Source organism: Rana temporaria, chromosome 2, assembly GCF_905171775.1.
Source record: "Rana temporaria chromosome 2, aRanTem1.1, whole genome shotgun sequence".
NCBI classification, from domain to species: domain Eukaryota; kingdom Metazoa; phylum Chordata; class Amphibia; order Anura; family Ranidae; genus Rana; species Rana temporaria.
The window spans coordinates 369,866,199-369,893,694 of record NC_053490.1 but is presented as its reverse complement, the minus strand read 5'-3'; the positions used below and the strand labels follow the sequence as shown (position 1 = coordinate 369,893,694).

Genomic DNA, 27,496 nt, shown 5'->3' with positions numbered 1-27,496 from the left:
TCTGTTATTTTATCTATATTATTTTCTCACACTGTCTTGGTACTATTGGACCCCTCTTTTGCTAGGGTGCAGTTATGCCCTGGTACTTGCATATCAAAAGAAACCAAGGACACTAAGGATGGCGGTCAAGTAGATTACAGATTTGGTGTGTGCACTTCTGTTATTTCAACATAGTCTGTTTATACCTAGTCCAACCCACTAATACTGTCGCTCCCTCCCTCTCTGCGTTCAGGTACAGACAGGTATTCCAGCTTCCTCTCATACCAAACGGAGCATTCTGCACATTACATTCACATACTGTACTTCGTGCTACTGGACTTTGACCGGCTTTTTAGGTAGGGCAGCACTTACTAAATATTTGCCCTCTCTTTAATTTCCTGTTCATTTACCTAGCTTTAAACTGAATTTCATTTATTGCTATTTTTTTCCATTGAAACCTTTTTTCTTTGGATGATCTATAGTGTAACTTCTAATAACTAACTTTTTTTTAATGTCTAATAATGTGATTGTAGGAGGTATCATGAGTTTGTGGTGATATTGAAAATGCGTTATATTAAATTTCATATAATATATATATTAATTAAGACATTTGATTCTATTTAATATTAATATATAATACATATTTCATAAAGATTATGTAGATTCTATAAAAGAGTGCTATAAATATTCATTAGAAATCTGTCTTATGGTACTTTGACAAATGGCACAAAAGATTCATGTCTGTGCCGGTAAAGCATATATGAATCTGTCACAAAATAGCCTATAAGAAATTAGTTGCAGAATTGCGACCCATTATTTATTACAGGTCTTATTTACCTCCACTTTTCTTATCACTGATACAAGGGTATTTTTTTCCTGAATTAGTCGCAACAATCGCGACAGATGGTAAAAATGTCAGAAATAAAATCTACCTGAATGTCGAATGAAATTGTCACACAGATATTGTGAATTTGGTGCACAGCTTCTGATTACATGCACGCCGCCCAGAATTGAGTCGCACAGAATCAAACGAAAAGGAAAATCACATTATTTTCTATTGTGCCCATTCACATCAATGTGACTCTGTGCAGTATGAGTTTGGAAAAGGTACCTGTGCTACTTTGGTGTGATTTCAGTGTGATTTGACTCCATAGAATATGCTAACCAGATCCGAAGCCGCACTACATAATCACACTGAAAATCGCATCAAAAGCACATCGCAGTAGTGTGAACCTAAGCCTTATGCCGCGTACACACGATCATTTTTCGGGTTTTTAAAAAACTATGTTTTTCAGGCTCTATAAAAAACGATTTTTTTTTCAACTTCATCATTAAAATGGCCTTGCCTACACACGATCGTTAAAAAAAAAAAATCGAGCAAAGTGCGGTGACGTACAACACGTACGACGGCACTATGAAGGGGAAGTTCCATTCGGATGACGTCACCCTTTAGCTGATTTTGTGATAGTAAAAGACGATTCGTGCTTTTCTCTCTGTTACAGCGTGATGAATGTGCTTACTCCATTACGAACAGTAGTTTTACCAGAACGAGCGCTTCCGTCTCATAACTTGCTTCTGAGCATGCACGGATTTTTCACGTCGTTAAAGCCCACACACAACCATTTTTTTACAACCTGAAAAACGACAACGTTTAAAACGTTGTGAAAAAATAGAGCATGTTCGAAAAAAAATTTGCCCGTTTTTCAGAACCCGAAAAATGCTCTGAAGTCCACACACGATAGTTTTAAATTACATTTTTTTTATACTTTGTTTTTTACAACCCGAAAAATGATCGTGGGTAATGTAAAATTCTTCAGAATTGCTAATAGGTGTTGTGTTTAATGTACAAATGTAATGAGAAATAGGATACTGGATACTTTTTTAGGAAGCTGTGTGAAGAATTTGATGTGGACATGTTTTTGTGGCCATACACACTTAAATTTTATTTTTTTATTTGATTGATGTGCAATTCAATAAAAAAAAATCAAAAGCCATAACTTCTCTTCTAACTGATTCAAACTCAATTTACATTGGATTCGATAAAACATAGTTAGCCAAATAATTGATTGCTTTTCATCAATTGGTGGCATTGAGATACTTTGTTCATGAAGATCTCATTCATTCTGATTTGATTCATGATCATGTCATTGAATCAGATCATGAAACTACACAGTGGAACCAGAGATGCGCTTGTAACTTACGATCAAATCTTAGCAATTGATTAAACGCCACTGCCACGTACATGGCATATTGATCAAATTATCTGTAAAGTATAGATCTAATATTTTAATCGGAGGAGATCAATTTGAAAAGAATGCGAGCAAACTTTAAAGTACGCTATGAAATGCTTTAATATGCATCAGTGCTAAAAAAAAAAAACGTTAAACGTTTTAACCCCAAAATAGAATTTCCTGGAGCAGACTCCCTCTAGGTCTTACAGGTCACTGCTTAATGCTCTGGGAAATATGAAAAGTATCCCTTGCAGTAGGGCCTGGCTCACACAGCAAGGGATAATTGCTCAGTTAGGTCCAAGGGACTTGTTAAAGTAGATTACTTACTTACTGAAATTTACAGGCTGTTAGACCTGTCCCTGTGGTGTCTTCTCCCCTACGCTCAAGTGGTATAAGGTCCTGAAGTCATCAAGTCCAACTCAGAGATTGTAGGGTTGCAATGGACATGATGAAGTCTAGAGACAGTAAACCACTGAAGCGCGTGGTAGTGTTCCCAGCCAGGGGAGTGGAAGATCATGTAAGTAAAGGCACTTTTACTCTCCCCTAGACTAAATGAATTACGTTTTCAAGAGTTGGGCTCTTCCCAAGTTGCTAGTCAATGCCTCTGCTTATCACAGCATCTGTCCTCAATTATGGCAAACATGTAAAAGTGAGTGAAGCAACAGCTGGTTGAACCCCATGGGAGACCTCTCTATACAACTGGTAGATATTTTAGGACTAAAACTGTTAGTTTTAGCACAGACTCATTGAAGAGGACCAACGGAGCTAAAGGCAATTGTTATTTTAGGTCTTGTTTACCATCATTAGGAGTCAGACAAAGCTGTTCTGAGCCACCACTGGCTATGACATAATTGGTGATCACATACATCATTTGGTGACTATTTAGATCTATGCATGTACGTAGGGGTGTTTTTTTCCATGTTAGATAGGTGCATTGTCCAGCATCAGTATGTGTTTCTTTTGCGTACTGACATGCATTTTGTCACACACTGACTCGCATTTTTAATGTGGAGTTGAGTGTAGAATTTTCAACGGATAGGGTTAACAACCACTGACCAAGGTTCTTTAAAGTGATTATAAAGGTATTTTTTTTATATTAAATAACAAACATGTCTTCCTTACCTGCCCTATGCAATGGTTTGCACAGCGCAGCCCAGATTGTCCTTTTCTGGGGTCCCGGCTGGCGCTCTGGCTCCTCCCCCTTTCTCAGTCCCTGCATAGCAAGCTCCTTTGACACACGCAGTGCGGCTCAACCCCGTCCCCTGCTCTCTCCTCACAGGTTGTGACTGACAGCAGCAGGAGCCAATGTCTCCTGCTGCGAGTGAGTGAGTAACTTGTATAGCGCTACAAATGCAAACTTAATCGCCTCAAGGCAATCGCCCAAGTCAAGTCAGGAGGGAGAGAGAGAGGAGAGATGTGCTGCTCTTGGGCACAGCACTAAATTGAGATTGGGCTCAGGTAAGTATTTAGGGGGGCTGGGAGGCTCTGCCTTTAGAACCCCCTATAATATTTATATGTTAATGTTATATGCATTTTGGTGTACTGCCATTGATGTCTATAGATCTGCCATATAATAAATAAAAAACGTAGATGTCATAGGTTTTAAAATGCACTGCACTGCACTGCTTAGATGGGATCAGACACTATATTATCGGGAACCACAACACATGTGTTTTAGTCAGAAAGCCTGCGTTTAAATATACAACAGTGTAAACGGGTCCTCGACGGTTTGAAAGTTGATGGAATCAATAAAGTTTTTGGAAAAAAACATTTTACATAAAAAAAAAACTGATTTGCTTTGGCTGTGTTTAAATTTTAGGGAACCACTGTGTCGTTATTGCTTGTCAATCTGGTGAAGTTTGAATATATATATATATATATATTATTTTTTTTATTTTTTTTTGAGAGAGAGAAATGCTGTTTTCCAAACATACTGTTGTTGTTTTTCCCAATTAGCTGTATATAATGTTTAGCAGAATTCTTCTGTCTATATTCACAAAGTTTTTTATATTTTGTTATGACGTTTGCTACATTATATGTGCACAGTTGCTCACGAGTCATACAGGATTTAATTGAGACGGTGATTGCTGAGTGAGTCAGACATGTGGGCTAGTGGTGTAAGGCAGTGCAGACATGATATCATACTGAAATCTTTATGACCTGAAACCTTGTTACATTGCTGACTGCAGGACATAACGATTAGTACAAACCGAAACTAAGTCACCTAGAATACACAGGAAAATTTAGTAAATATAGTGGCTATGCACATCAGACTTCTTTTGTATAAGATTACGTTTCCTTCCTGTGGGGAGTTGGGGGGTGGCTGATCCACATGTACGTTGCAATGACACCTTGAATCGTGATGCTGCAATTTTAACACAACATGCTAACTTTAATGCCTTGTACACAAAGTCCGCCGTGAGTCAATCGGAAGTCCGACGGAAAGAAAGCGAACAGGTTCTCTATCTTGGGTCCGTCGGACTTCCGACAAAAAAAGTCAGATGGAGGCTACACATGGCCGGACTTTCCGAGGGGGAAAAAAAGCCTGTCTGACTTTTTTTCTCGGAAAGTCAGACCGTGTGTACGAGGCATAACAGGCCGCATCACCTGTCAATCTCTCTCATGTAAGAGAATTGAACACGCCAAACACTTGGCTCGCAGTTAAGGTTTCTCCAATGCAAAATAGCCATTTGGGAGTAAAAAAAAAAAGGACAAAAAATTAAAATGGGCATAAGGAGGTGGCAGTATCAGCCAGCCAACTAATCAAAAACCACCCCCCTCGGCGCTTGCTTGATCGCCGCTTTCTCCCCATCGCTCGATCGCTGCATCGCTTGCCCATCAGGCCCCCTGCCAGCCCCAGCTTCGACCCCTGCATCTCCTCCCGAGTGCTGGCGGTCGCTTTTCCTCCCGCCCAATCAGGATTTAGGCCCGCGGACAATTGGGTCTGAGGACCTGCTGCCTGATGGCCTGAGAGGAGAAACAGGAAGACATTAGTGAATATTATTTGATAATGTCACACAGCTGGGTGGGCTCCAGGCGCAATACTCTGTTCCCCCGAGCCCACCCCTTTTTAAGCCAATTAGAGCCTCTGGCATCAGAAGTTTTTTCCGGGTCGTGACTTGCGGTACAGAAATGAACCAAATGAACAAGGAATACTGGTTCCTTGGATCTCTTTCACACTGTGTGACAGACTGTCAGTGACTCACACACAGCCACTGCCAGCAGGGATAGACAGAATAACAAGGAGAGGTAGGTAGAGAGGATAATACAAAGGGGTGATGACAGTATGCCCACACCTTACTATACCCCCAGATCAAGCAGTCTAGATCCAGCCCAGCAGTGCAGATATCCAGCTATGAGGTTGTAGCCATAGAAGTGCATAGGCACGCTCGCATACCAGGAAGGGAGATGCTATTTTTAGGAGAAATTCCAGAAAACGTACATCTTTCAATGTACTGCTTAGGCACAATTGACATTTCTGAAGGATCCCAAAAACATAGCAAATATTCACTTTTTGAGTTCCGATCCACGTTAATAGTATACATATCAGTAAATAAATATTACAATTAACTGAATACAGTTTATTGTCCTGGACCTATTGAGGTAATAAGGAGGAGATGTCCCTTTCTTACTCATAATAATAACACAGATTAACCGTCTCAGAAATATAATTTACCACATCTCAGGGATTGAGCATACAGTGCCATATCCAAATAACACAAAATGTCAAAAAACAAAGGGAAGAAAAAATACCCTCAAATATACATACACACACGTGTGTGTGTGTATATATATATATATATATATATATATATATATATATATATATATATATATATATATATATATATATATATATATATATATATATATATATATATATATATATATATATATATATATATATATATATATGAACTTTTTAAGGCACTATACTAACAAAACAAGCGAAATGGATAAAACAACAAATTGATTGAATGCCGGTTCACACTTGTGTGATGCAGGAACCCCATGAATCTACTGCGGGTTCCCGCATCGCACCCGATTTGCATGGCAGTTCACACTAATTTCAGCTTGCACTGACATTTCGGCCATGAATTGGATCGCATGAGTGTGAACACCCATGCCATCCGATTCTGGTGCAGACCAAAAATAGAGCCCTGTGCGTGTTTGGTCCAAATGCGATGCAAATTCAGCCATACTATCTGGCTAAAATTGCATCGCATGGACACAGACGTTCTCGCACCATACACTGGTTTGAACCGGCACTGAATAACATTACAAATTGGTGGATAACAACATATCATTCAATATAATTCATACATGTAATTCCATAGCAACTTCTATGAGGTCAAACAAATGCAAACAAATGTTGTATCCCGCTAAAAAAATGCCGATGTTTTTGCAGTTCACAGCTGCTTCATGAGGGTCATCGTGGGATGATCTGCAAAGTTGGAAAAATGAAATTTCCCTTTTTTCGGTGGGCTATAGTGTGCTCTATCAATATAATATGATTGTAATAAGTGTTGTGTAGACAAATGATGTTTGGCAAATAACTTTGTAAGTGCACTCTTAATGGCCCAATCCGTCTAAACCTTTTAATTAAGTTTTGGATTGAGGGTTAGAGTCTCTGACGTGTTATTGCTGTTCGTGTCCCTTTAGGATATATTCCCCCCTCATTTCTTGTCAGGTCAGGGACTCCTTTACAACTTTTTTTTTACTTACTGAGTTTTCCTTCCCTGATGATAAACACATCCTAAATTTCCGGAACCCACCCTGCTTCCCTCTCCCAACAGTGACAGTCATCTCTAATGTAGACACAGAGCAGGAACTCTGGGGTTGGGCAGGATAGTGAACTTTGGGGATGAAAAGCTCCACAATACAAGCTACAGTGGTCAGTGGGGTTTGTAATTACTTTTTTTTTTAAATAATGATTTTTGGTAAGTGTGGGGATAGGCGAAGGGGGTATGAGGAGTATTTAAGTACTGCTGTTTGTTTCCTTATTGTTCTTTATGTGTTTTTTTTTTTTTTGTACATTTGATTGTTATTTGTGTGGCATCATGTTTTATATATATATATATATATATATATATATATATATAAAATTTTTTAAAGCTGAACTTCAGTTTAAGCAAACCTTTTCTAAATGCAGGAGGCATGTATATTCTTACTTGAGTCTTGACGTTCTTTGTGTATTTCTTCCAAATCTGTGAAGTAATTCAGCATTGAAACTGGTCCACCCCTGTCCCCCTTGTGGTTTTGTGCAGACAGTTTGTACTGGGTGAGGCCTGCTAGGTCCCACCCACAACTCTGATTTCTGCACAGGCTGATGGTGTCACTGCTACTTTTACAAGGTGAAAGCTTAGTTTGCAAGGGCCCAAAAAAAAGAATTTCCTGACTGACTCCATGGCAGCCTACGTGTGGGTTAATCCCGCCTCCTCTCCATTGATAGGACCTCATACCCATAAAGATTTACTCACCGCCCAGTACTGGTGTTCCTTTTTTGTCCTCCTCCATGGATCAAGGAAATACAGAGTTGTTCAAGACTTACTTGGAAAAAGGATAGCACACTTTAAGCGGTGCAGCTCGGATCCCAGCCATGGGCGGGTGGAGAGCTTTGCAGCAACTTTCCCCTCCGCTGTGTGGTTGTTGCTGTGTGTGCTGAAGATCCGGAATTCTGGCTGGCAAGGTCTTATTTTACTCATGGCAGTCACCTATGTGTTGTATATCGTTTTGTTTGTGTATTTTGCCTGTATGGCGGCTGGAGCGCTCCTGCGTTCCAGCGCCGTTTTCTTCCTCTTCCTGGTGTGAGCATCAGAGCCCTTCGCGCATGCGCAATGCCCTCTCTCAGAGCGAGGCTTGGTTCGCGCATGCGCAGTCGGACGGGACTCGCGGCGGCCGCTCAGGCGCCGTTGAGTCATTCACCACTGCGCAGGCGCGTACGTGGACAGCGTCATGACGTCATCGGCGGGGATTTTAAAATCAGCTGCTCGCCTGTGTACATTGGGGTTTTTCCTGACAGGCGAGCAGCTGACACTGTGATCTGTGCCAGGTTAGTGTGAGGGTTATGCCTATGTTTAGGCATGGATCCCAAACCTGCTATTCCTTCTCATGCATTGTTTAGAGATGATTTTAGGTACTGCATATTATTAATTAATTTTCTTAATGTATTGTTTTTTCCTTGCATAGCAATTGTTTAAATTATATTTTCTCTATGGCATTTGGAAAATGTTTCCCCTTCTTAAAGGGGCAGTGTCTTATATTTTTATTTTTTCATCTGGCACCTTAGGATCTCTTCCGCTGTTCACAGTACTATGCAGGTCCAAGACACTATGGACCAGTCACCGTCTACAGGTGGCCAGCCCTCACGCACAAGGTATGTGCGGGTGAGGGGGGGCGTAGGGGTGGAAGTCTCACTTTATATAATTGTCTGACTTATTTCCCCTATATATATTTGTTTTTTCTCAGCCCTTCCGGTCCTGATCCTTATGCCGTTATCGAATCCGCAGACCTTGCCAGGCCGCATCAACGTTCATCTTCTAAATCCAAATCAAAGAGTAAACGAAGATCTCCATCTTCATCTTCCCATCAGAGGAGAAGTTCCCATTCCTCCTCCAGACACCGCTCCCACCGCCACGATAGCCGCTCTGATCACAGAGCTTGCTGGGGATGTGACACTTACGTCCCGGAGGGCAAATCATTATGTGACCGATGCTACGCCCGGGCGGTTGGGGAAAAGGAGACTGAAGATCGTCGTATCGAGTCTCTTGTGGAACGTGTGGTGCAAAAATCTTTGAGAGAAAATGTCTCCCACACACAAAGTCAAACCGGTACCATCAGGTCTGGTTCTCCAATCATTGAGGTCCATGAGGATCCTGGTCCTTCCCAGCCTCGCGCTGCTTCCCCAGATTCCCAGGAGGGTGAACTGGAAAGCGATGTGGAGAGTCTGGAATTCGACTTCTCCCAAGTGACACCACTTATCAAGGCAATCAAAGAGGCTCTCTTATGGGAAGAGCAACCTACTTCTCCAGCTAAGCAAAAGAAGTATTTTAAACGCCTGGGGAAGGAACGCCCAAGTTTTCCGTTGTTAACCGAACTAAAGGGCATCTTTGAAGAAGAATGGAGTAGAGTAGACAAGAGGTCCTCTATGGCCAACAAGGCCTCCAGACTGTATCCCTTCAAAGCAGATGACGTTAAACACCTGGAGAATATTCCTGTGGTAGACGCAGCAGTGACACGACTTGCCAAACATGTTACACTGCCACTGGCTGATTCAGTATCTTTCAAGGACGGTCTTGATAGGAGAATGGATCAAGACCTCAAAAGAATCTACGGTCTGGCCGGCACAGCCTGCAAACCTGCTTTGGCCTTGGCAGCTTTATCCAAAGCAATGGAGGCCTGGACGGAAAATGTGGACTCCTTCCTTAAAGGTGTCTCGGAAGAGCTGGCCAGAAGTTCTGCTACTTCAGAACTTAAACTTGCAGTTGCCTTTCTGGGGGAGGCATCCGTTGATTTAATTCGCCTATTGGCAAGAATTATGCTGTCCTCTGTTACAGCCAAAAGGGCCTTGTGGTTGCGCCCCTGGGTCGCCGACCCATCGTCCAAACAAAATTGGTGTAAGATTCCCTTTGAGGGATCATCCCTGTTTGGCAACAAGCTGGATGACGCCATTTCTAAAGCTACAGGTGGTAAATCAGGTTTTCTCCCCCAGGATAGGCGTCAGTCCGGTAAGAAGAAACCTCAATTCCGAAGGTATAGCCCGGACCGCACTAGAGAAGCTCGCGCCTACAGACCTGGCGGTAACTTCAGAAGAAACTGGGGTAGAGGCCGTGCATCTTTTCGTAAACCAGCGCCTTCTAACCAAGCGTCGAGTGGACGCGATCAGGCTAAGTCCTTTTGAGACAACGCCCGCCCAGGCGGATCGGGTGGGAGCTCGACTGCTCCTCTTTCGGCACGTTTGGGCGGCCTCGATCACGGACTTTTGGGTCATCAAGACAATAACATCAGGCCACGCATGGTCGTTCTCCAGCATTCCTCTTCCAAGGTTCATTTCCACCCTTCTCCCAAGATCAGCGGAACAAAGACAGGTCCTTCTAACCTATGTGGATCTACTCAAATCCCAAGGAGCAGTAGTTTGCGTCCCAAAGGACGAACAGTTTCATGGAGTATACTCCCCCCTCTTCTTGGTGCAGAAGAAAAGCGGTGCTTGGCGTCCAGTCATAGATTTGACCTATCTAAACAAATCTATAAAACACAGAAGGTTCAAGATGGAAACCCTGTCAACAATCCAGCGAGCCATACAGCCAGGCGATTGGATGATCTCGATAGATCTGAAGGACGCTTATTTCCACGTTCCGGTGGCAATCGAGCTACAGAAATATCTCAGGTTCCACGTTGGACAAGAACACCTTCAATTTGTGTGCCTACCCTTTGGGCTGACAACCTCACCACGAGTCTTCACCAAAACCCTGTTGGCTGTAGTGGCCCTTATCAGACTGAAAAAGATAAGACTTTATCATTATCTAGACGACCTCCTTGTCCTAGCCCAGGACAAGACACAGCTCTTAAAGCAAAGAGATCAGGTAATCTCGATCCTGTCCGAATTCGGTTGGCTCCTGAACTTAGCGAAAAGCCATCTGGAACCAACTCAGTGCCTAGTATATCTGGGGGCCCAGTTCGACACAGTGAAGAAAACCATCTCTCTTCCGATGGAAAAGATCCCGGTGATTCAAGAGAGGATTTCTCGAGCGTTAGACACGCACCACCTGAAGGCATTCCAGTGTCTAAAGATCATCGGAACAATGGTCTCCACAACCCCCATGGTGAAATGGGCATTGTGGAGACTACGTCCCTTCCAGTCCGGCTTCCTCAAGCAGTGGAAATCAGGCAACAAGAATCAGCAGATTCGCATCTCATCCTCCATGAGGAGCAGCCTCTTTTGGTGGCTTCAGCCAAAAAATCTACGGAACTGCCATTCCATCGCCCCGGTCTCCTGGGTCACAGTAACGACCGATGCCAGTGGCTACGGCTGGGGGGCCCTATGTGGTACAAACATGGCACAGGGCAGATGGGGTGCTCGCCTCCGCAATCCGGGCTCGAATATCCTAGAACTTCGAGCAGCCTGGTGTGCCCTCCAGTCCTTCTCCCAACTCCTGAAGGGAGAGTCAGTACTGTTGAGGATGGACAATACCACAGCAGTGTCCTATGTCAAGAGGCAAGGAGGGACACGGAGTTCGTCTCTTCTACGGGAAGTCGAACCCATCATGAAGTGGGCACAGGAAAACCTGGTCAACCTGACAGCAGTCTTTATTCCCGGAGTACAGAACTCCCAGGCAGACTTTCTTTCTCGCACTCAGGTGGACATCAACGAGTGGTCTCTACACTTTCAAACGTTCCAATGGATCTTGTCTCTGGGAGTCAGTCCCCAAGTAGATCTTTTTGCTTCACAGCACAATGCCAAGATGGAGAAGTTCTACTCGAGAGGTCATTGCAGTCAGGCGATCGGGACGGATGCCTTGACGGATCGGTGGAGTTTCCAGAGGGCATATGCTTTTCCCCCGATCCCAGTAATTCTGAGATTTCTACAGAGACTTCAAGCAGAAGAGGTCGAGGTGACACTAGTGGCTCCCTACTGGCCGAACAGGCCATGGTTCCCTCTCCTGGTCCAACTGAGCTATCGGGACCCAGTACCTCTACCAGTCAGACCGGACCTTCTCTCTCAGGGTTCGCTCCTACACCCTTGTCCGGCTCTGATGAAACTGACGGTCTGGTTTTTGAGAGGGAGAGGCTGGAATCCCTTGGGTGCGCCTCTAGAGTGATCTCCACGCTGATGAGCTCGAGAAGGGCAAGCACGAATAAAGTCTATGGAAGAATTTGGGCTAAGTTTGTGGAATTCTCTACGGTCTCAGGCAGGTCCTTTAGGAATCCAGAAATCCAAGATGTATTGAGTTTTCTCCAAACAGGGTTAGATCTTCCCTTATCCGTGAGTTCACTGAGAGTTCAAATCTCGGCTCTGTCGGCCTTCTCTGGAATTTCGTGGGCAGTTCACCCACTAGTTAAACAATTCTTTCGAGGGGCATCAAGGTTGAAACCTCAAAGGAGGCCAAGATTTCCCAAGTGGGATCTCCCACTAGTCCTGGATTTTCTGAGTGGACTCAGTACGTCGGGGCCCTCCCCGTCCTCTATAAAGGACTTTTCAGCTAAAGTAGCATTCTTGGTCGCTATCACCTCGGCCAAAAGAGTGTCGGAGATTGGTTTCCTGGGTCACAAGGAGCCATTCCTGACCTTCTTCCCGGATCGGGTGGTTTTGATACCCATGCTGGGTTCAAATCCGAAAGTTTCTTCTGTCTTTCATGAGAATCAAGAAGTTGTCCTTCCTACCTTCAGGTCTTCGGATTCCAATGAGACTCACCCTCTAGACATGGGCAAGATCCTTTCTGAATACATCCAGATGACGTCCCCCTTTAGACGTTCAGATCATTTGTTCATCCTGCACTCAGGCAGTAACAAGGGGAAAAAGGCTTCTGCCAGAACAATCGCGGCCTGGATCGTTCAGACAATTCAGCAGGCGTACAGGGCGAAGGGCTTGGCTCCCCCGCAAGCGGTGACAGCTCACTCTACCAGAGGGATGGCAGCTTCCTGGGCGGCAGCTCGTCATGTGGCTCCAGATGTCATCTGCAGAGCGGCCTCTTGGTCTTCTATACATACCTTTATGTCTCATTACTGTGTTGAGCCTGCATCTCTTTCCTCTGTGAATTTTGGTTTATCAGTTTTGTCAGTTGACGGGACAAATTAAAATTTATTTTTTGTTCAGCATACCCACCCGTGTGGTCTGGCTAGTTATTTCCCACACGTAGGCTGCCATGGAGTCAGTCAGGAAAAAGGAAAATTTATTATCATACTTACCGTAATTTTCCTTTCCTGATGGACTCCATGGCAGACGGAGTTCCCACCCTGAAATAATGGAGTCGGGATAGTTACGGAACACCAGTACTGGGCGGTGAGTAAATCTTTATGGGTATGAGGTCCTATCAATGGAGAGGAGGCGGGATTAACCCACACGTAGGCTGCCATGGAGTCCATCAGGAAAGGAAAATTACGGTAAGTATGATAATAAATTTTCCTTTTTAATCATTGCTAATGAATATATTTAAATGAGAATTTTTGTGCCTGGAAAAAAAATTGGTTATTCGGAGATTCAGGTGTATCCAAATCTCACAATGAAACAGTAATGAATTTCTTTGAAATTTGTTTCCTTTTAGTTTTCTAACAAATTCCAAATTTTCGAAACGATTCTATTTCGGATCAGTTGAAAAATGATCCACCAATTCGAATTATGTGTGAAGAGAATAGCTGGTTGTTAAAGCGGATGTCCGCTGAAAAAAAAAAAATTAAAAGCCAGCAGCTACAAATACTGCAGCTGCTGACTTTTAATATTAGGACACTTGCCTGTCCTGGAGTCCAGCGCCGTCCTCAGCAGAGCACGAGCGACCGCTCGTCACTCTGCTGCCCCCCCCCCCCCCGGCATCCAAGGTGAGGGAACCAGGAAGTGAAGCGCTCCGGCTTCACTGCGCGGTTCCCTACGGCGCATGCGCGAGTCGTGCTTCACCTGCCGATTGGCTCCCGCTGTGTTCTGGGAGCCGAGTGTTCCCAGAACACAACAGGGGGGGGAGGGGGTTGTGACGTCATGCCCGCAGTTTACCCGAGACTGCGTGGCCGGAAGTGGGTGCAAATACCTATCTGCACCCCCCTCCCCCCTGAAAGGTGTCAAATGTGACACCGGAGGGGGGAGGGTTCCGATCAGCGGGAGTTCCACTTTAGGGTGGAGCTCCGCTTTAAAGCGGATGTGCCATGGGAAAATAATATTAAAAGCCAGCAGCTACAAATACTACAGCTGCTGACTTTTAATATTAGAACACTTGCCTGTCCTGGAATCCAGCGCCGATCACAGCAGAGGATGAGCGATCGCTCGTCTCTCTGCTGCTCCCCCCGCCATCCACGCTGAGGGAACCAGGAAGTGAAGCGCTGCGGCTTCACTGCCCGGTTCCCTACGGCGCATGCACGAGTCGCGCCACGCCCGCCGATTGGCTCCCGCTGTGTGCTGGGAGCCGAGTGTTCCCAGCACACAACGGGGGGGGCGACGGGATGTGACGGAATGCCCGTCCCCCCTGAAAGGTGTCAAATGTGACACCGGAGGGGGGGAGGGTTCTGATCAGCGGGACTCCACTTTAGGGTGGAGAACCGCTTTAAGGAGTGGGCCAAGGAGTGGGCCAGGAAGTCGGCCACCGCATCCTTACGAACCGATGACTCATCAACTATCAGTGGGCTTCCCCTCTGAGAGCTGAAACGTAAACAAAATCACGGCAATAGAAAAGTCAGAAAAAAAACAGCGTGGGGTCCCCCCCAATCCATACCAGGCAACAAATGATGCTCTCTGTACTGTAACTCCCTTGTATTTTTTTTTAACTAGGGATTATTTACATATATGTACCCATGCTAAGGGGTTTAAGGTGATACGAAAACCAATGCAAAGGGATAGTAAAGGTGAGACAAACCCGAGAATTTTAAATGAGCTTATCATAAAAGAACATAATCGGAAGTTACATAGTGAAAAGCAGACGTTGCAATAGGGAGTAACAAGGTCAGTCTAATTTCAGTGTGTCTTCAACTGGTCATATACTGCAGCAGGTAACCCTGGCTCACTCATTTAGAAGTAGGTGTTTTTAATAAACTTGGATTTTTCTACCTCATAGACTTCTGTTCCTAAAGGATAATACTAAACCTATCAAACGCATTACTGGGATTATATGTGATGGTTATGTGACTGCTGTGATGTTTGTACAGCAAATGTTTATAAAAAAAACGTTTAGGGCAAAATTGAAAAAATTCACATTTCTCCAAGCATCGTCCTTTAATCCCATTTTCCCCAAATAACATGTACCAAAAGTCATGACAAATAGTTAAAAACAAGCTTGCGCTTGTTTAAGATTCCATTAGCAGGCTCTGTGATTTAATGTAAAAGATATCTGGCTGGCCTAACCACTTTTTCAGAAAATATGTATAAAAATATAGTTTTCCGTTCAATACTTTTTTTTATTGGTTTCACACAACAGCCTAAAATCAGCAGCATGACTCGCAGGCCACTAAAATATAGTTACGATATACGCACAAATTTGGAGCAAACCATTTTAAAAAAATTACAACTGCAACTTTTTTTATTCTATAGCTAATATGCAGATTTTAACAACAAATTGGTCTCGGAACAAGAGTGATAAATAATCTGAAAAACAAAACAAAAACCTGTTGTGGAATAATAACAGCATGTTTTTTTTGGACTGAAATTGCAAGACTTTGTGTCAGCCGTGCCCAGTTGGCTAGTATTGATTACTGAATGCCTGCAGTGCAAGATAAAAGCTGGGAGGTCTCCTTCAGATAACATAGGAAGTGAGCGCAGGACACAGAACAGCTTTGGACTTTGGAAATGATCAATAGGTATTTTTATTTGTACTTCAACACATATAACAAAATGCTTTCAATCATATATTTATAACAAAATTATTTTAATTATATATTTAACAAACCCAAAGAGCGCAAACCATGGAAGTTTACCATTATGCCAGCCATACATGGCTCAAATTTTCATTCCTGCTGAATTGGCCAAAATCCAAAATGGTGGGGTGGCCCTGTTAGCACCACTTGGCTCGACAAACTTCAAATAAAAAAAATGAAAGAAGCTGTGCAGAAGTTCTTGGCAGTCACTGTTCAGGTATTTTATGAGAATGCAACAACCAACAGGGGAGATTCATCCATCTTCACTGTTTTTAGCATGGATGGGGAAATCTATACTGATGGCTTAGCAATAACCTGTATGACTGACCTTAAGCTGTCCATACACTAGTATCTCAGTACATTTGATGATGAATGTAGTTCAAAAGTACTTCAAAATTCTGATTGCTTTTTCCCCATTCGATTTTGGAATGAATGGACTTTCCAAAATGAAAACTACATGCAAACATAGTTACATAGTCGGTAAGGCTGAAAAAAAGACAATAGTCCATCCAGTTTAACCTGTGAAGGTGTATGTGTATCAGTATCTATAATGATTTCCCATATCCCTGTATGTTGTGTCTTTTTAGATGTACGTCTAATGCCCCGTACCCAGGGCCGGGTTTCCCAGACGGGAACACTGCGAGGAGAGCTTTTGGCTGGGAAGCCCGGCCGTGTGTATGCTCCTCAAAGTTTTTCCGACGGGAAAACTGCCCAAAAACCGCCAGACAAAAAAAAGAGAACCATTCCCGGTGGACCTTTTCCAGGCAGTTTTTGGCAGTTTTCCTATGGGAAAAACTGCCATGGAGCATACACATGGTCGGGATTCCTGACCAAAGCTCTCATCTGAGTTTTCCCGACGGGAAAACCTCTTGTGTGTACGGGGGAAATGTTACCGAGCAGGTTCTCGTTTTTCTCCACGGGATTTCCGACGGATCTTTTCCCGTCGGGAATCCCGGTCGTGTCCACTTAAGAATCCCACGCAGGGGTTTAGACGTCATTCAAACAAAACTGTGAAAATGTAAGCCCACCTGGTTACTCTTCAACAGCACTGCTGCTATAGGTACTGGTCCCTCAAACCACCAGATTTTCCAGGTCTTGGATGCATACAGTCTTTGGGCTCCTTAAACACACACAGCTTCAAGCCCCTCAATGCACACAGCTTCTGGCTCCTTGGACGCACACAGCTTCAAGCCCTTCAACGCACACAGCTTTGAACTTCTTAATGCACACAGCATCTATCTTCAAACAGAGACACTCACTAGCAGCCACTGCTCCAACTCCACCTTCCTCCCCCCAGAGGTGTATTTAGGTTTTGTGCTGCCCTAGGCCTGACTAAACTTGCGCACCCCCTAATTTAAATATGACCCACCCCTTCTTCTTTAAGACCCGCCCTGTCATATTCATGGGAAGAGGACAGAGGGATGCCGTGGGTGATGGACAGAGGGATGCCGTGGGTGGCGGACAGAGGGATGCCGTGGGTGGCGGACAGAGGGACGCCGTGGGTGGCGGACAGAGGGACGCCGTGGGTGGCGGACAGAGAGGGACATTGTGGCGGTCAATAAGGCCTAGAGAATAGCAGGTTAGGCACTTCCTAATGGCTCCGTCCCTGGGAATAGTAATGAATAATGGCCAACAGGCCCTCATACCAGACCCAGCAAAATCGCAACCGGTCGGCCGCCCCCCGCAAAGTGCCGCCCTAGGCCTGGGCCTTGTCGGCCTAGGCCAGAATACATCCCTGCCTCCCCCTTTCTGCTCTCACTAGACCCTTGTTATATGGGCTGTGTGCACCTGGTCCTGCTGGCTGTCCTCAAGATCCCGACACAGGGTTGAAGATCCCGTCCCACCCAAGACTCTGACGGATCTCCAAACTACAGAGCCCCATCCAGAAATAGCAAGATCCAGAGAAAGCTGACAGAGCAGTTTTCTCTGTTTCAAATCTACGCTCTGTAGCTCTGCAGTCCGCCAATATGCAGACACTCTATGCTCACTTTAACCCCATTTTTATAGGGACAGAGCCTCGCTCTGCCACACCTGTTAACTTACTTTTTGATAGATGAGCCGATCAAACATGTGCACTCTGACTCTTTAGATGATTGAGGATTCTGTAGGTCCCATTAATTTTTGCATTCAAATTAATGACTGCTTCTGATTATTCATCATGGCCTTTTACATTTAATTTGAACTGAATATAGCCAGACGTATTAAGGTACATATCGACATACAGTAAAACCTTGGTTGGAGAGTAACTTGGTTTGAGAGCGTTGTGCAAGACAAGCTAAATTTTTAAATACATTTTAACTTGATATACAAGCGATGTCTTGATATTCGAGTAGCGTCAAGTCACAACCGAGTATAAAAGAGAAGAGAGGCACCTCTAAGTGTAGCAATATGGTTACATTTAATGAAGGTACAACATTTAGAAACTCGGATGGTTGATGATTAAAACAGGCACATCTAAGTATGCAGGCATCTGGGGTAAAGCTGTCCACATAGACCATTCTCTTCATCGCCATTGATGTCGTCCCTTTTACGAGCAGTTCAAGCCTTGCTTACAGATCGCTCTACTGGAGGGTACTCTTCCCGGTCATGATTGCAGACTGATAGCGGCAGTGAGGAGAATGGTCTGTGTGGATCGCTTTACCCCGGATGACTGCATACTTAGATGTGCCTCATCAACCATGGGAGTTGCTAAATGTTGTACCTTCATTCAATGAACCATATTGCTACACTTAGAGGCGCCTCTCTTCTCTTTTTTACTCTGTAGCTCCTGCTGGATTTTGCTTCTAATCCCCTTGTGGAGGCTGCCATTTGTGGATGGACATTTTATGGTTACACAACCTATCACATTGCTATAATCTTTTTATATGGACTATAAACTGAAAGACCTATGAATAAATGGTGGTGGAACGAATCATTTCAGTTTTCATTATTTCTTATGGGAAAATTTGCTTTGATATACAAGTGCTTTGGATTACAAGCATGCTTCCGGAACGAATTCTGCTCGCAATCCAAGGTTTTACTGTATTAAGGTTATACAATTAATAAGACATTGGCTGTGGTTTAGGTCTACATGATGCTGCCCTTATGGTAAAATAGTTTCATATGAACCCAGACTATCCATATATTATGTCTTCATCTATCTGGAACAGGGATCATCGATCTATGATAAACGGTACACTTCCTGTCAACAAGCCCTCCAGAAGTATTTACAAGAACAAGATGACTGATAACCAAAAGTGAAATTCCTGTGATACGTGTATTTCCCCAGGCAGTACTCCACATACATTCTGACCCTAGTATTGAGCAAATACTGTAAGCGTGTTACATGAATGAGATCATATCCTTATACCTTTTGTGCACTTTATTTATAACAGTGCTCTATATACAGTAGAATGCAGCATTTTCGGTTCAGAGCTCTGAGGTTTCACCCAATTATCCCAAAATTCAGAGGGCTTATTCCTCATTTTTGGATAGTGGATGGAGCCATGCAAATCATTCTTTAATACCTCTGGGGCCACTGTTCATTAAGACCACAACATACAGGGATATATAATGTAATACTGACATAAAATCACACCTATAGGATGGACTTGTATCTTTTTTCAACATCGCCTACTTTGTAACTATGTTGTAACCACTCCTTTTCAACATAGATACATATCTTTCATTCTAAATTGTATAAAGCTGTTTCAGGTTTGTTGGTCGCCATCACTGAAGTGCATGGAAACAATGGCTTCTATGGAGTTGGGTTTATTGAACAATAAGAAAGTACGGTTTAAGTGGTTGTAAAGGCATTGTGAATGTAAAAAAACTCATGTGTGCAGCAGCCCCTTCTAATACGTACCTGAGCCCCCTCTCGATCCAACAATGTCTACGAGAGCCTTGCCACTGGCTCCCACTGCTGTGAATCACACAGTAGAAGGAGGGCCGCCGGAGTGAATGGACACAAAGCGCTGTGGTCTGTAGAGTGCCTGTTTGGGTGCCCCCACTGCAAGCTGCACTCGGCAGGAGGAAGGAGCTAGGAGCGACAGCATGAGACCCGAGACGATGAGGGCTACTTTGTGCAAAACCATTGTACAGAGCAGGTAAGTATAACATGTTTATTATTTAAAAAAACAAGGTTTTAATATCCCTTTAGGTTGAGGTTCTTTCCACTATCCACAAAAAGAGGAGACATGGAAGTAAAAAATTGTTTTTGTTCTAAAGCTCTGGTGGTTCAGTGAAGGGCTTTGTGATCCTTTTTGGCCCACCCACCATAACCTGTTTCTCATTGCTCTGGTTATAACCCAAGCCAATATTCAGAGGGGAGTTACTACCACACACCAATGATTCTTCATAGTCTACGCTGAGGATGTCAGATGCAGATTGTCAAAGCCAAATCTCAAGTGGTTTTGTACAAGCAGGAGAACTTTTACAGAAACATTTGAGAATTGTATTAATAGATTTCTATACAGTGTCTTGTCTTGTATTGTATGCTTATTGCCTCTTAAGATTTCCTACTTTCAGAAATAATTGAGGTAAATAATCAAATAAGTTGGTAAATGTGTCTTCCAAAATATTGTCTTCCAACCACGCAGAGTTCCCGCCATTCACATGCAAGCTGGCCGTCCATGTTGTTTTTTTTTTTTTTTCGTTCAGCCAGCGAGCTAAACGGAAAAGAAAAACTGGACTGATTTCACCCACACATTCGAGGTGGATTTAGAATACTTTAATAATCCCAAAGCAAAATTACCAAGATACAGTTATAGTCAATGTAGACAACATAAAATCACAATAACAAATGCAAACATGACACAATAAAATGACCAATAACAGCAATTAATACCAAATAAAATTTTAATGAATACCATAATCTATAAAACCATACCATCCTATTAAAATACTACATAGAATTACACAGATTGAAAAATAACAGAAAATCAAACTACCAAAATACAAATATTATACCACTTTCTCTAGCATTACCCAAAATTCAAAATTAACCTAATACCAACATAATATAAAACCTATATAAGAATCCGGATCGTAAACCAGATTGGGGAAATCCTTCCTGCTGCGCGATTGTATTCTGAGAGCTAGAAGGCTCCTCTTGTGCCTTGTACACACGGACCTTTTTTCTGCCTTGCATAGACACGTTCATGAAAAAAAACAGTCGAGCAAAGCGCGGTGACATACGACGGGACTATAAAGGGGAACTTCCTTTCAAATGGCGCCACCCTTTGGGCTGCTTTTGGGTTGCATACTTGATTCTGACAATGCACGTTTTTTCCCCCTCGGAAAAGCATACACACGAGAGATTTACACGACGAGAAAAAGAACGTGAAAAAATAGAGCAGGTTCTAATTTTTTTGCGGGCAGTTTTCTCGTCGAGAAAAATGCTATGGAGCATACACACGACTGTTTTTCACAACCAATCTAAAAAAATGCAGTTTTGTCGTCATAAAAAATGGTCGCGTCTACGCAGTATTACTATTAGAACAGATCAGTATGGCAGCCGTTTTGATTGAGTGCCTTTTTTCCAACAGGGCTGTTGAACAGAAGTCAGTAAGTAGATTAACTTCTGTTGAACTGCAGAGGCCATACATATTATTATTAATTTGATATTCCTACTGAACTGGCTGAATTTTGATCTGTCTATGGCCACCCTAAGTACGATGATCAAGAGCAGGAGACATCAAAAAAGAATCCATACAAATCTGCTGAAAGACAAGACTGTTATGATTGGCACTGATAGGCATTCAGTAGGGGAGAGTTTAAGAGATTAAAAAGTAAATGTGATTCCCACTCCATGCATCTAGTGAAAAAGTAACATCTCCTACCCCCTCAGTGGCCTGCTTAACACCATAACATTGTAGTGCGTTCAGTTCAGTTTAATGTGAATTAACGTGTGTTGTGTTAAACATTGATGTGCATTGTGTTAAGGCAGCTTATTTATTTAGAAGATTTTCTTCATACCATTAAAATGCATACATCCTAGGAATACAGAGTGTTTCGAAGAAGGGACTTATCATGGCTAATTGTATAGACTGGATTTAACCTCACTGCCCCCAATGCTGTAGGGCACAGAAAGATTGTTGCAACAGAAAGAGCATGCAAAGAGGACAAACATCAAGTAAACCACTTGCATTTTTTTTTCTGGTTTATTAACTTGTGTTGTATAAATGTATCAAGCTCAGTTGATTTCCCTTGTACATTGTGTAGTGCTTAAAACCAGGTTATCACACCCTTTGAAATGTTAATGTTGTATTTTCCTAGAACATGATTGTTGTAATACATGAAGTTTTTGAAGAGGCACTAGCACAATATAAGATATTTATAAATTTATTGAGACCAATATTTGATGGAATGCAGCCTACCTTTCTCAAGGTTACCATACGGCTGGACCAAAAGCGGTTCAAATACCCCATACACACGACTGGTTTTCCCGTTGCACGAAAAAACAATGTTTTTCCCGACGGAAGCCTGCCTTGTGTATACACACGGTCACAGAAAAGTTCGGTGAACTTTTGACTGCCAAGAACGCGGTGACGTAAAAGACTGCGACGAGCCAAGAAAATTAAGTTCAATGCTTCTGAGCATGCGTCGAATTGTTACCGAGCAAAGCATACAGACAAATTGTTTTCCCACCAGGATTTTTTCCTGATGGGCAAAAAAGAGATCCTGCTCTTTTTTTTTTTTTCTTTGTCTGGCAGTTTTCCCGTCGGAAAAACTGCGATGGAGCATACACACAGCCGGGATTCTAAACGAAAAGCTCTTATAGCAGTTTTCCCGTCAGAAAAAACGGTTGTGTGTACGAGGCAAAACAAATATTAGCTTTTTATGTGCATTTCAAATCTGCTTGGAGCTACTTTTTGATTCTCCTTAGATTGACTAGTGCTTGTATAACCCTCTTGGGATCAATGCAATACCAGGGCCCCACAACAAAACCTGACTTACAAGAAAAACAGCCACCTCCCTTCCCTATCCCACAATGCAATGATCAGTGCCTTGCTTGGCCTATTGCCGGCCAAGAGTGATGTCCTGTGGTTGTGGGGGTGCATAAGTGTTTGTAAATACTGACTTTAAGAAAGTAAGTATTTGCATAAGATATTCAGGGAGGCTCTAGCAGAACACTGAAGAGGTTACCAGTAAGGGGTGGTATGCTCACAGCACATACAGGCTCTGTTGTATTTAAATAATGCAACTTTCCTTCTGGTTTGTACTAACTAGACCTGTGACTGGTGTAAATAAATAAACTACTGTAAAAGACACCTCCAGTTGACTTGATGCAGGGTCTGTTTCTTTGTCCGGGACCCCTTGATCACCAAAAAAGCATATTCTCTTCTATCTACAATGTCTCACTATTCCTTTTTGACAACATCATTTACAGAGCTTGCCCAGTAGTAAGGTGTGAAAAGCAGATGGGGAGACTTTACCCAGAGATCAGAAAGCTGTTCACTGTTTCTAGGAAGAAAAAAAATACACCTCTGTTCAGGGATCATGGGTGTTTGGACACATAAGAACATATCTGATTAAAAGTGGTTATAAACCCCAAAATGTACCTGTTTATTTGCAGTCTTCTCTCATTTACAGCCTCCTAAGGCACACATTTTTCACATCATCTTTGAGCTTCAGAAGGCAGGGGGCGGGAATCTCATGTCGCACTATACAGCAAAGAGAGGAGAGCTCATTGTAATCTGAGACCTGAGTGGAGGGGATGGACACCCCCTCTACACAATCTTAGGGAAACAGGCACAGCTAAGGCTGTCAAACACCCTCTGTGTGCTGAAGAGGGGATAGTGCCATCTCCTGGGATTCTCTGGCAGATGTACACACTATAGAGGGCTATGCTTTGTTCATTTTTAATTTTAGAGGTTTACAATCACTTTAAGGTGCTTGCAACTCGTGGCACAACATTTTTATTTATCTATTTAGTTGGTAAGTTATGTATGTATTTTTTCAAGCCACACAATTATTTTATTAGAGTGTTCTAACCCCCCTTGTTTCTTTTTCACTATCCCTTCCATCACTGGATTTAGGCCTTACTCTCCTTATTGTTCCCCAGCTAAATGCTGTCACTCTTCCAGCTTCAGCAACAGAAGTTTGGGACTACAACATGCTACAGGCCAAAGATATTAAAATTAAACATGGTTATGGCTACAAAACTCCATAAGTAATCATTAAGGCAACCTTTTCTCAGCTGTTCACCAATGCAGTGTGGGCAGGTCCAACTTTCCTGGTGCACATGGGGGCCTTTTTACTCTCTCATACTTCACCTTCCTCCAGACTCTCTGGTGTACATGCTCGCCAACGGCGACCAGACCAAACGGCGCAGTGATCATGTGGCATCAACATTAGGGAAAGCACCCCAACTTATAAGCAAACCGTATACCCTAGTGTGTGTTTCATAACCTGAAGCTGTATACAGGTGTCTCTCATCCCACGATATATACACCTGCTTAAGATGCAACAATATGAAGGAGACACTACAGAGCAGTGTGCCATTCCACCAGTCCAGCTTGACTCTGACCTATCTCCAAGTGACAGAATGGGGTTCCGCTGGACAAACTCTTTTCTCTCCCATGCCATATGGCTAGGTCCCTAGGATGTCTGCCACGTGGGTCTGGTCCTGATTGCTGGAGCACCAACCGCTTTCTTCACCCCTGACGGTACCACTCTCCCACTGTCCTATCATCGTTCTCTTGTATTTTTGTATTTGTTGCCCCTAGCAATGGCATGTCACCACTTCACCCCATATATGTGCATTACAGGCCCTGTTCTTCCATATGCCATTACCACCATGCACCCCTTTAACTAAGTTAACTAACTTCAGATCAGGCCAGGACAAAGTTTTAAAAGCTTTACTGGAAGCTCTCTGCATAACAGTTCCAAAGCAAAGTGCAAGTCTTTTCCCTAAAATAATCCTTAACACAGACTTGTGGCTGCTCCATTGTACTTGCACAGGCAAGAGTCCATACAGAGTCCACAGTGGCAGGTCTCCAGAGATGTTATTCTTCAGGGAAGACTGCAGGGCCCAGTAATCCCCCTACATTTGGAAGGTTCTTAAAGGCAGGCGAGGATCTCTCTGGTCCTGTCAGTATTTTCTCTCCCATGCAGACTGTCTGGCTGAGCAAAGCCCCCCTTTTATTATTGGCATGGGAGAGAGGCAAAGCTCAGTAGAGAGTGCAGGAAACCGGTTAACTACTTTCCTGCTGGCTGGGACATCAGCTATATCGCTAACCAGCATTTCAACCTGCTTACACGCTTATTTCTAAAAAAATTCTTTACACATATTGAATTCTGAGAATTTTATCCCTCCAGTGGATTGAATGGGCACTTTTTCTAGTATACAGAATCTATATATACAGTATGTGATATTTCTCTGTGGTCTGCCTTACAAATATTTTTTTTCTTAATTGTTTCTTCCTAGAAATTCCAAAAAAACATTTGCCATGGGAATCCAGGAAGACCCAAATGACAGAGAAATGGACTATATCATCCAACCAGGTGACTACACACATTTAAATGTATGGAAAACCAAATCCAACAAATCTAGGAGATCTCGTATAGACTTCTGCTGGTCATAAATGCCTAAACCTCACCTCTTTTATACCAATTGTGTTGTCATGTAGTCAAATACAAGTAAATAGGAAAATACTTTTTCAACCGAATGTTCACACCAGGGGCGGCCCATCCATTAAGGGCGCACGGGCACAGCCCCACCTATCGATTGCCACCTCCCCCTATCCATGCATCCGGCCCCTTGCAGGATACCGGATGCATGAAATACAATGGCGGGGGGTGTTCAAAGTAGGCTTTAAAATAGGGTGGGCTCAGAGCGCAGTGAATGCAAATGGAGCCCACCCAGGTGTGTTACAACACACTGATCCACACTGTAACACTGATCCTCCTCCCGGCCAATCAGGAAGCAGGTTTTGACCTGAAAGGACAGGTGATCCTATTGGACCTTGGGAGGAGGGGGGAGCCGTACGCTGGAAGCCGCCGATGGATGAGAGGATGCAGAGCCGTTGGCCGCCGGCCACTCGGGCCAGCTGCTATTGGTTCACACCCATGTGTTGCATCACAGTACATTCCGAAAAAAACATTTTGGGCACCTTGACCTGCAGTTTGTCATTCAAGTTACTTTACCAGTAGACTAATGCAAGGTGTGCAAAATTCATGTCAGCGTACTTCACAACAGTTCACATTCACTATGCATGCAGGGGCACAGTGGTACTGGTATGGCAATAATGCATAGAAAAACTACACTTTTTTTAAAGCGCAGAAGAGCGCTGTACAAATGTGCTATGCTGGCTTCAGGGATCCAAAAATTGGGAAACGCAATTAAAAAGAATGGGGATGTGAACAAAAGAAAAAGCTGGAGGAAGAGGTCAGTCATGTGATCTGTCACCCCAAATCACAAAGCTTTCTGCTGCTTTAAGCAAAGCAAAATCTGTGAACTATTGCAGACTCCACATCGCAGCCTGCATTTCCTAATTGGGACTTAAAATGTGGGCCACAATGTGTGCAGCCTATTGAATACTACTACAATAAACCTTGCGGTCTTCTAGATTTCATGCCATTTAGAGGACACTTTGCATTTTCTTAATGTATGGGTGCAAAGTGTTTTCAGATAAGGACAACCTTATCCTGACACCTAACCCCTAAAAAAATAAATTGCTGAGTGTGCATCATTTTGGGAGTTTTAGTTGAACTTTTTGAAATTTTATTTCATTTTCACATTTTATTTTGGAATGAATGTGCTTGTTTCCATCCTGCGCCTTTAAATTTTCGCATCACTGTGAATGAAAACGAATGTTGATTTGACTCACTAACAATTTAAAAAAACTAAATGGCCGGATTCACATACATCAGCGCATATTTATGCGGGCGTAACGTATCTAATATACGCTATGCCGACGCAGCACACAGAGGCAAGCATTGGATTCACCAAGCACTTGCTCCCACTCGCTCTTAAAGATACGCTGGGTTTCCTCGGCGTAAGCCAGCGTAGGTGGAAGTGGGCATGAGCCATGCTAATGAGGTGTGACCCCATGCAAATGATGGGGCAAGCACCATAAAAGTACTTAAAATGAACGGCGCATGCACCGTCCCGTGGCCGCATCCTTGTGCGCATGCTCAGAATCACGTCGGAACTACTCCCTAAGATACGACGGATCACTGCCTATGACGTAAACGTAACCTACGCCCAGCCCTATTCACGTACAACGTAAACGACAAAAGATACGACGGCTTGTGTTCCCTGGTCCATACCTTTTGCATGAGTTGCGCCTCCTATATGGGGAAAAACTTTACGCCGGACGTACGACTTACGCAAACCGCGTATATTATGCGCCGGGCACAAGTACGTTCGTGAATCGGCGTATCTCCCTCATTTGCATATGTGTATAGAAAATCAATGGGAGCGGAAAATGCGCCCAGCGTAAATATGCGCCCACGATACAACGGTGTAGGAAAGTTACGTCAGTCGGATGAAGCCTATTTTCAGGCGTATCTCAGTTTATGGGCACGGCGCATAGATACGACGGCGCATACTTACACTTACGCGGCGTATCTCGAGATACGTCGGCGTAAGTGCTTTGTGAAGCCAATATTCTTAAAAGAAAGTTTACAATGAAATTTGACTTGTGAATTTAAGGAGATAGATCTGTTAAGCATTAACTTACAGCTTCCAAGCTGTTAGTAACCAGCTACACTGTGTAATGTGCATTTCTATTGTATTGCAAGACCTAATAGCC

At 43.4% G+C, this 27,496-nt stretch overlaps 1 protein-coding gene across 1 annotated transcript in view; it reads left to right on the top strand.

Moving 5' to 3' along the window:
- The first annotated feature begins 203 nt into the window (after window positions 1-203).
- The window catches only part of INAVA (innate immunity activator), a 40,241-nt gene continuing 12,948 nt past the window's right edge, over window positions 204-27,496 (top strand). Inside the window, exons 1-2 of the mRNA XM_040337752.1 lie at window positions 204-335; window positions 25,168-25,244. Of these exons, the coding sequence (XP_040193686.1) occupies window positions 25,190-25,244 (55 nt within the window). The 5' untranslated portion in view covers window positions 204-335; window positions 25,168-25,189. The remainder of the gene's footprint in view (window positions 336-25,167; window positions 25,245-27,496) is intronic.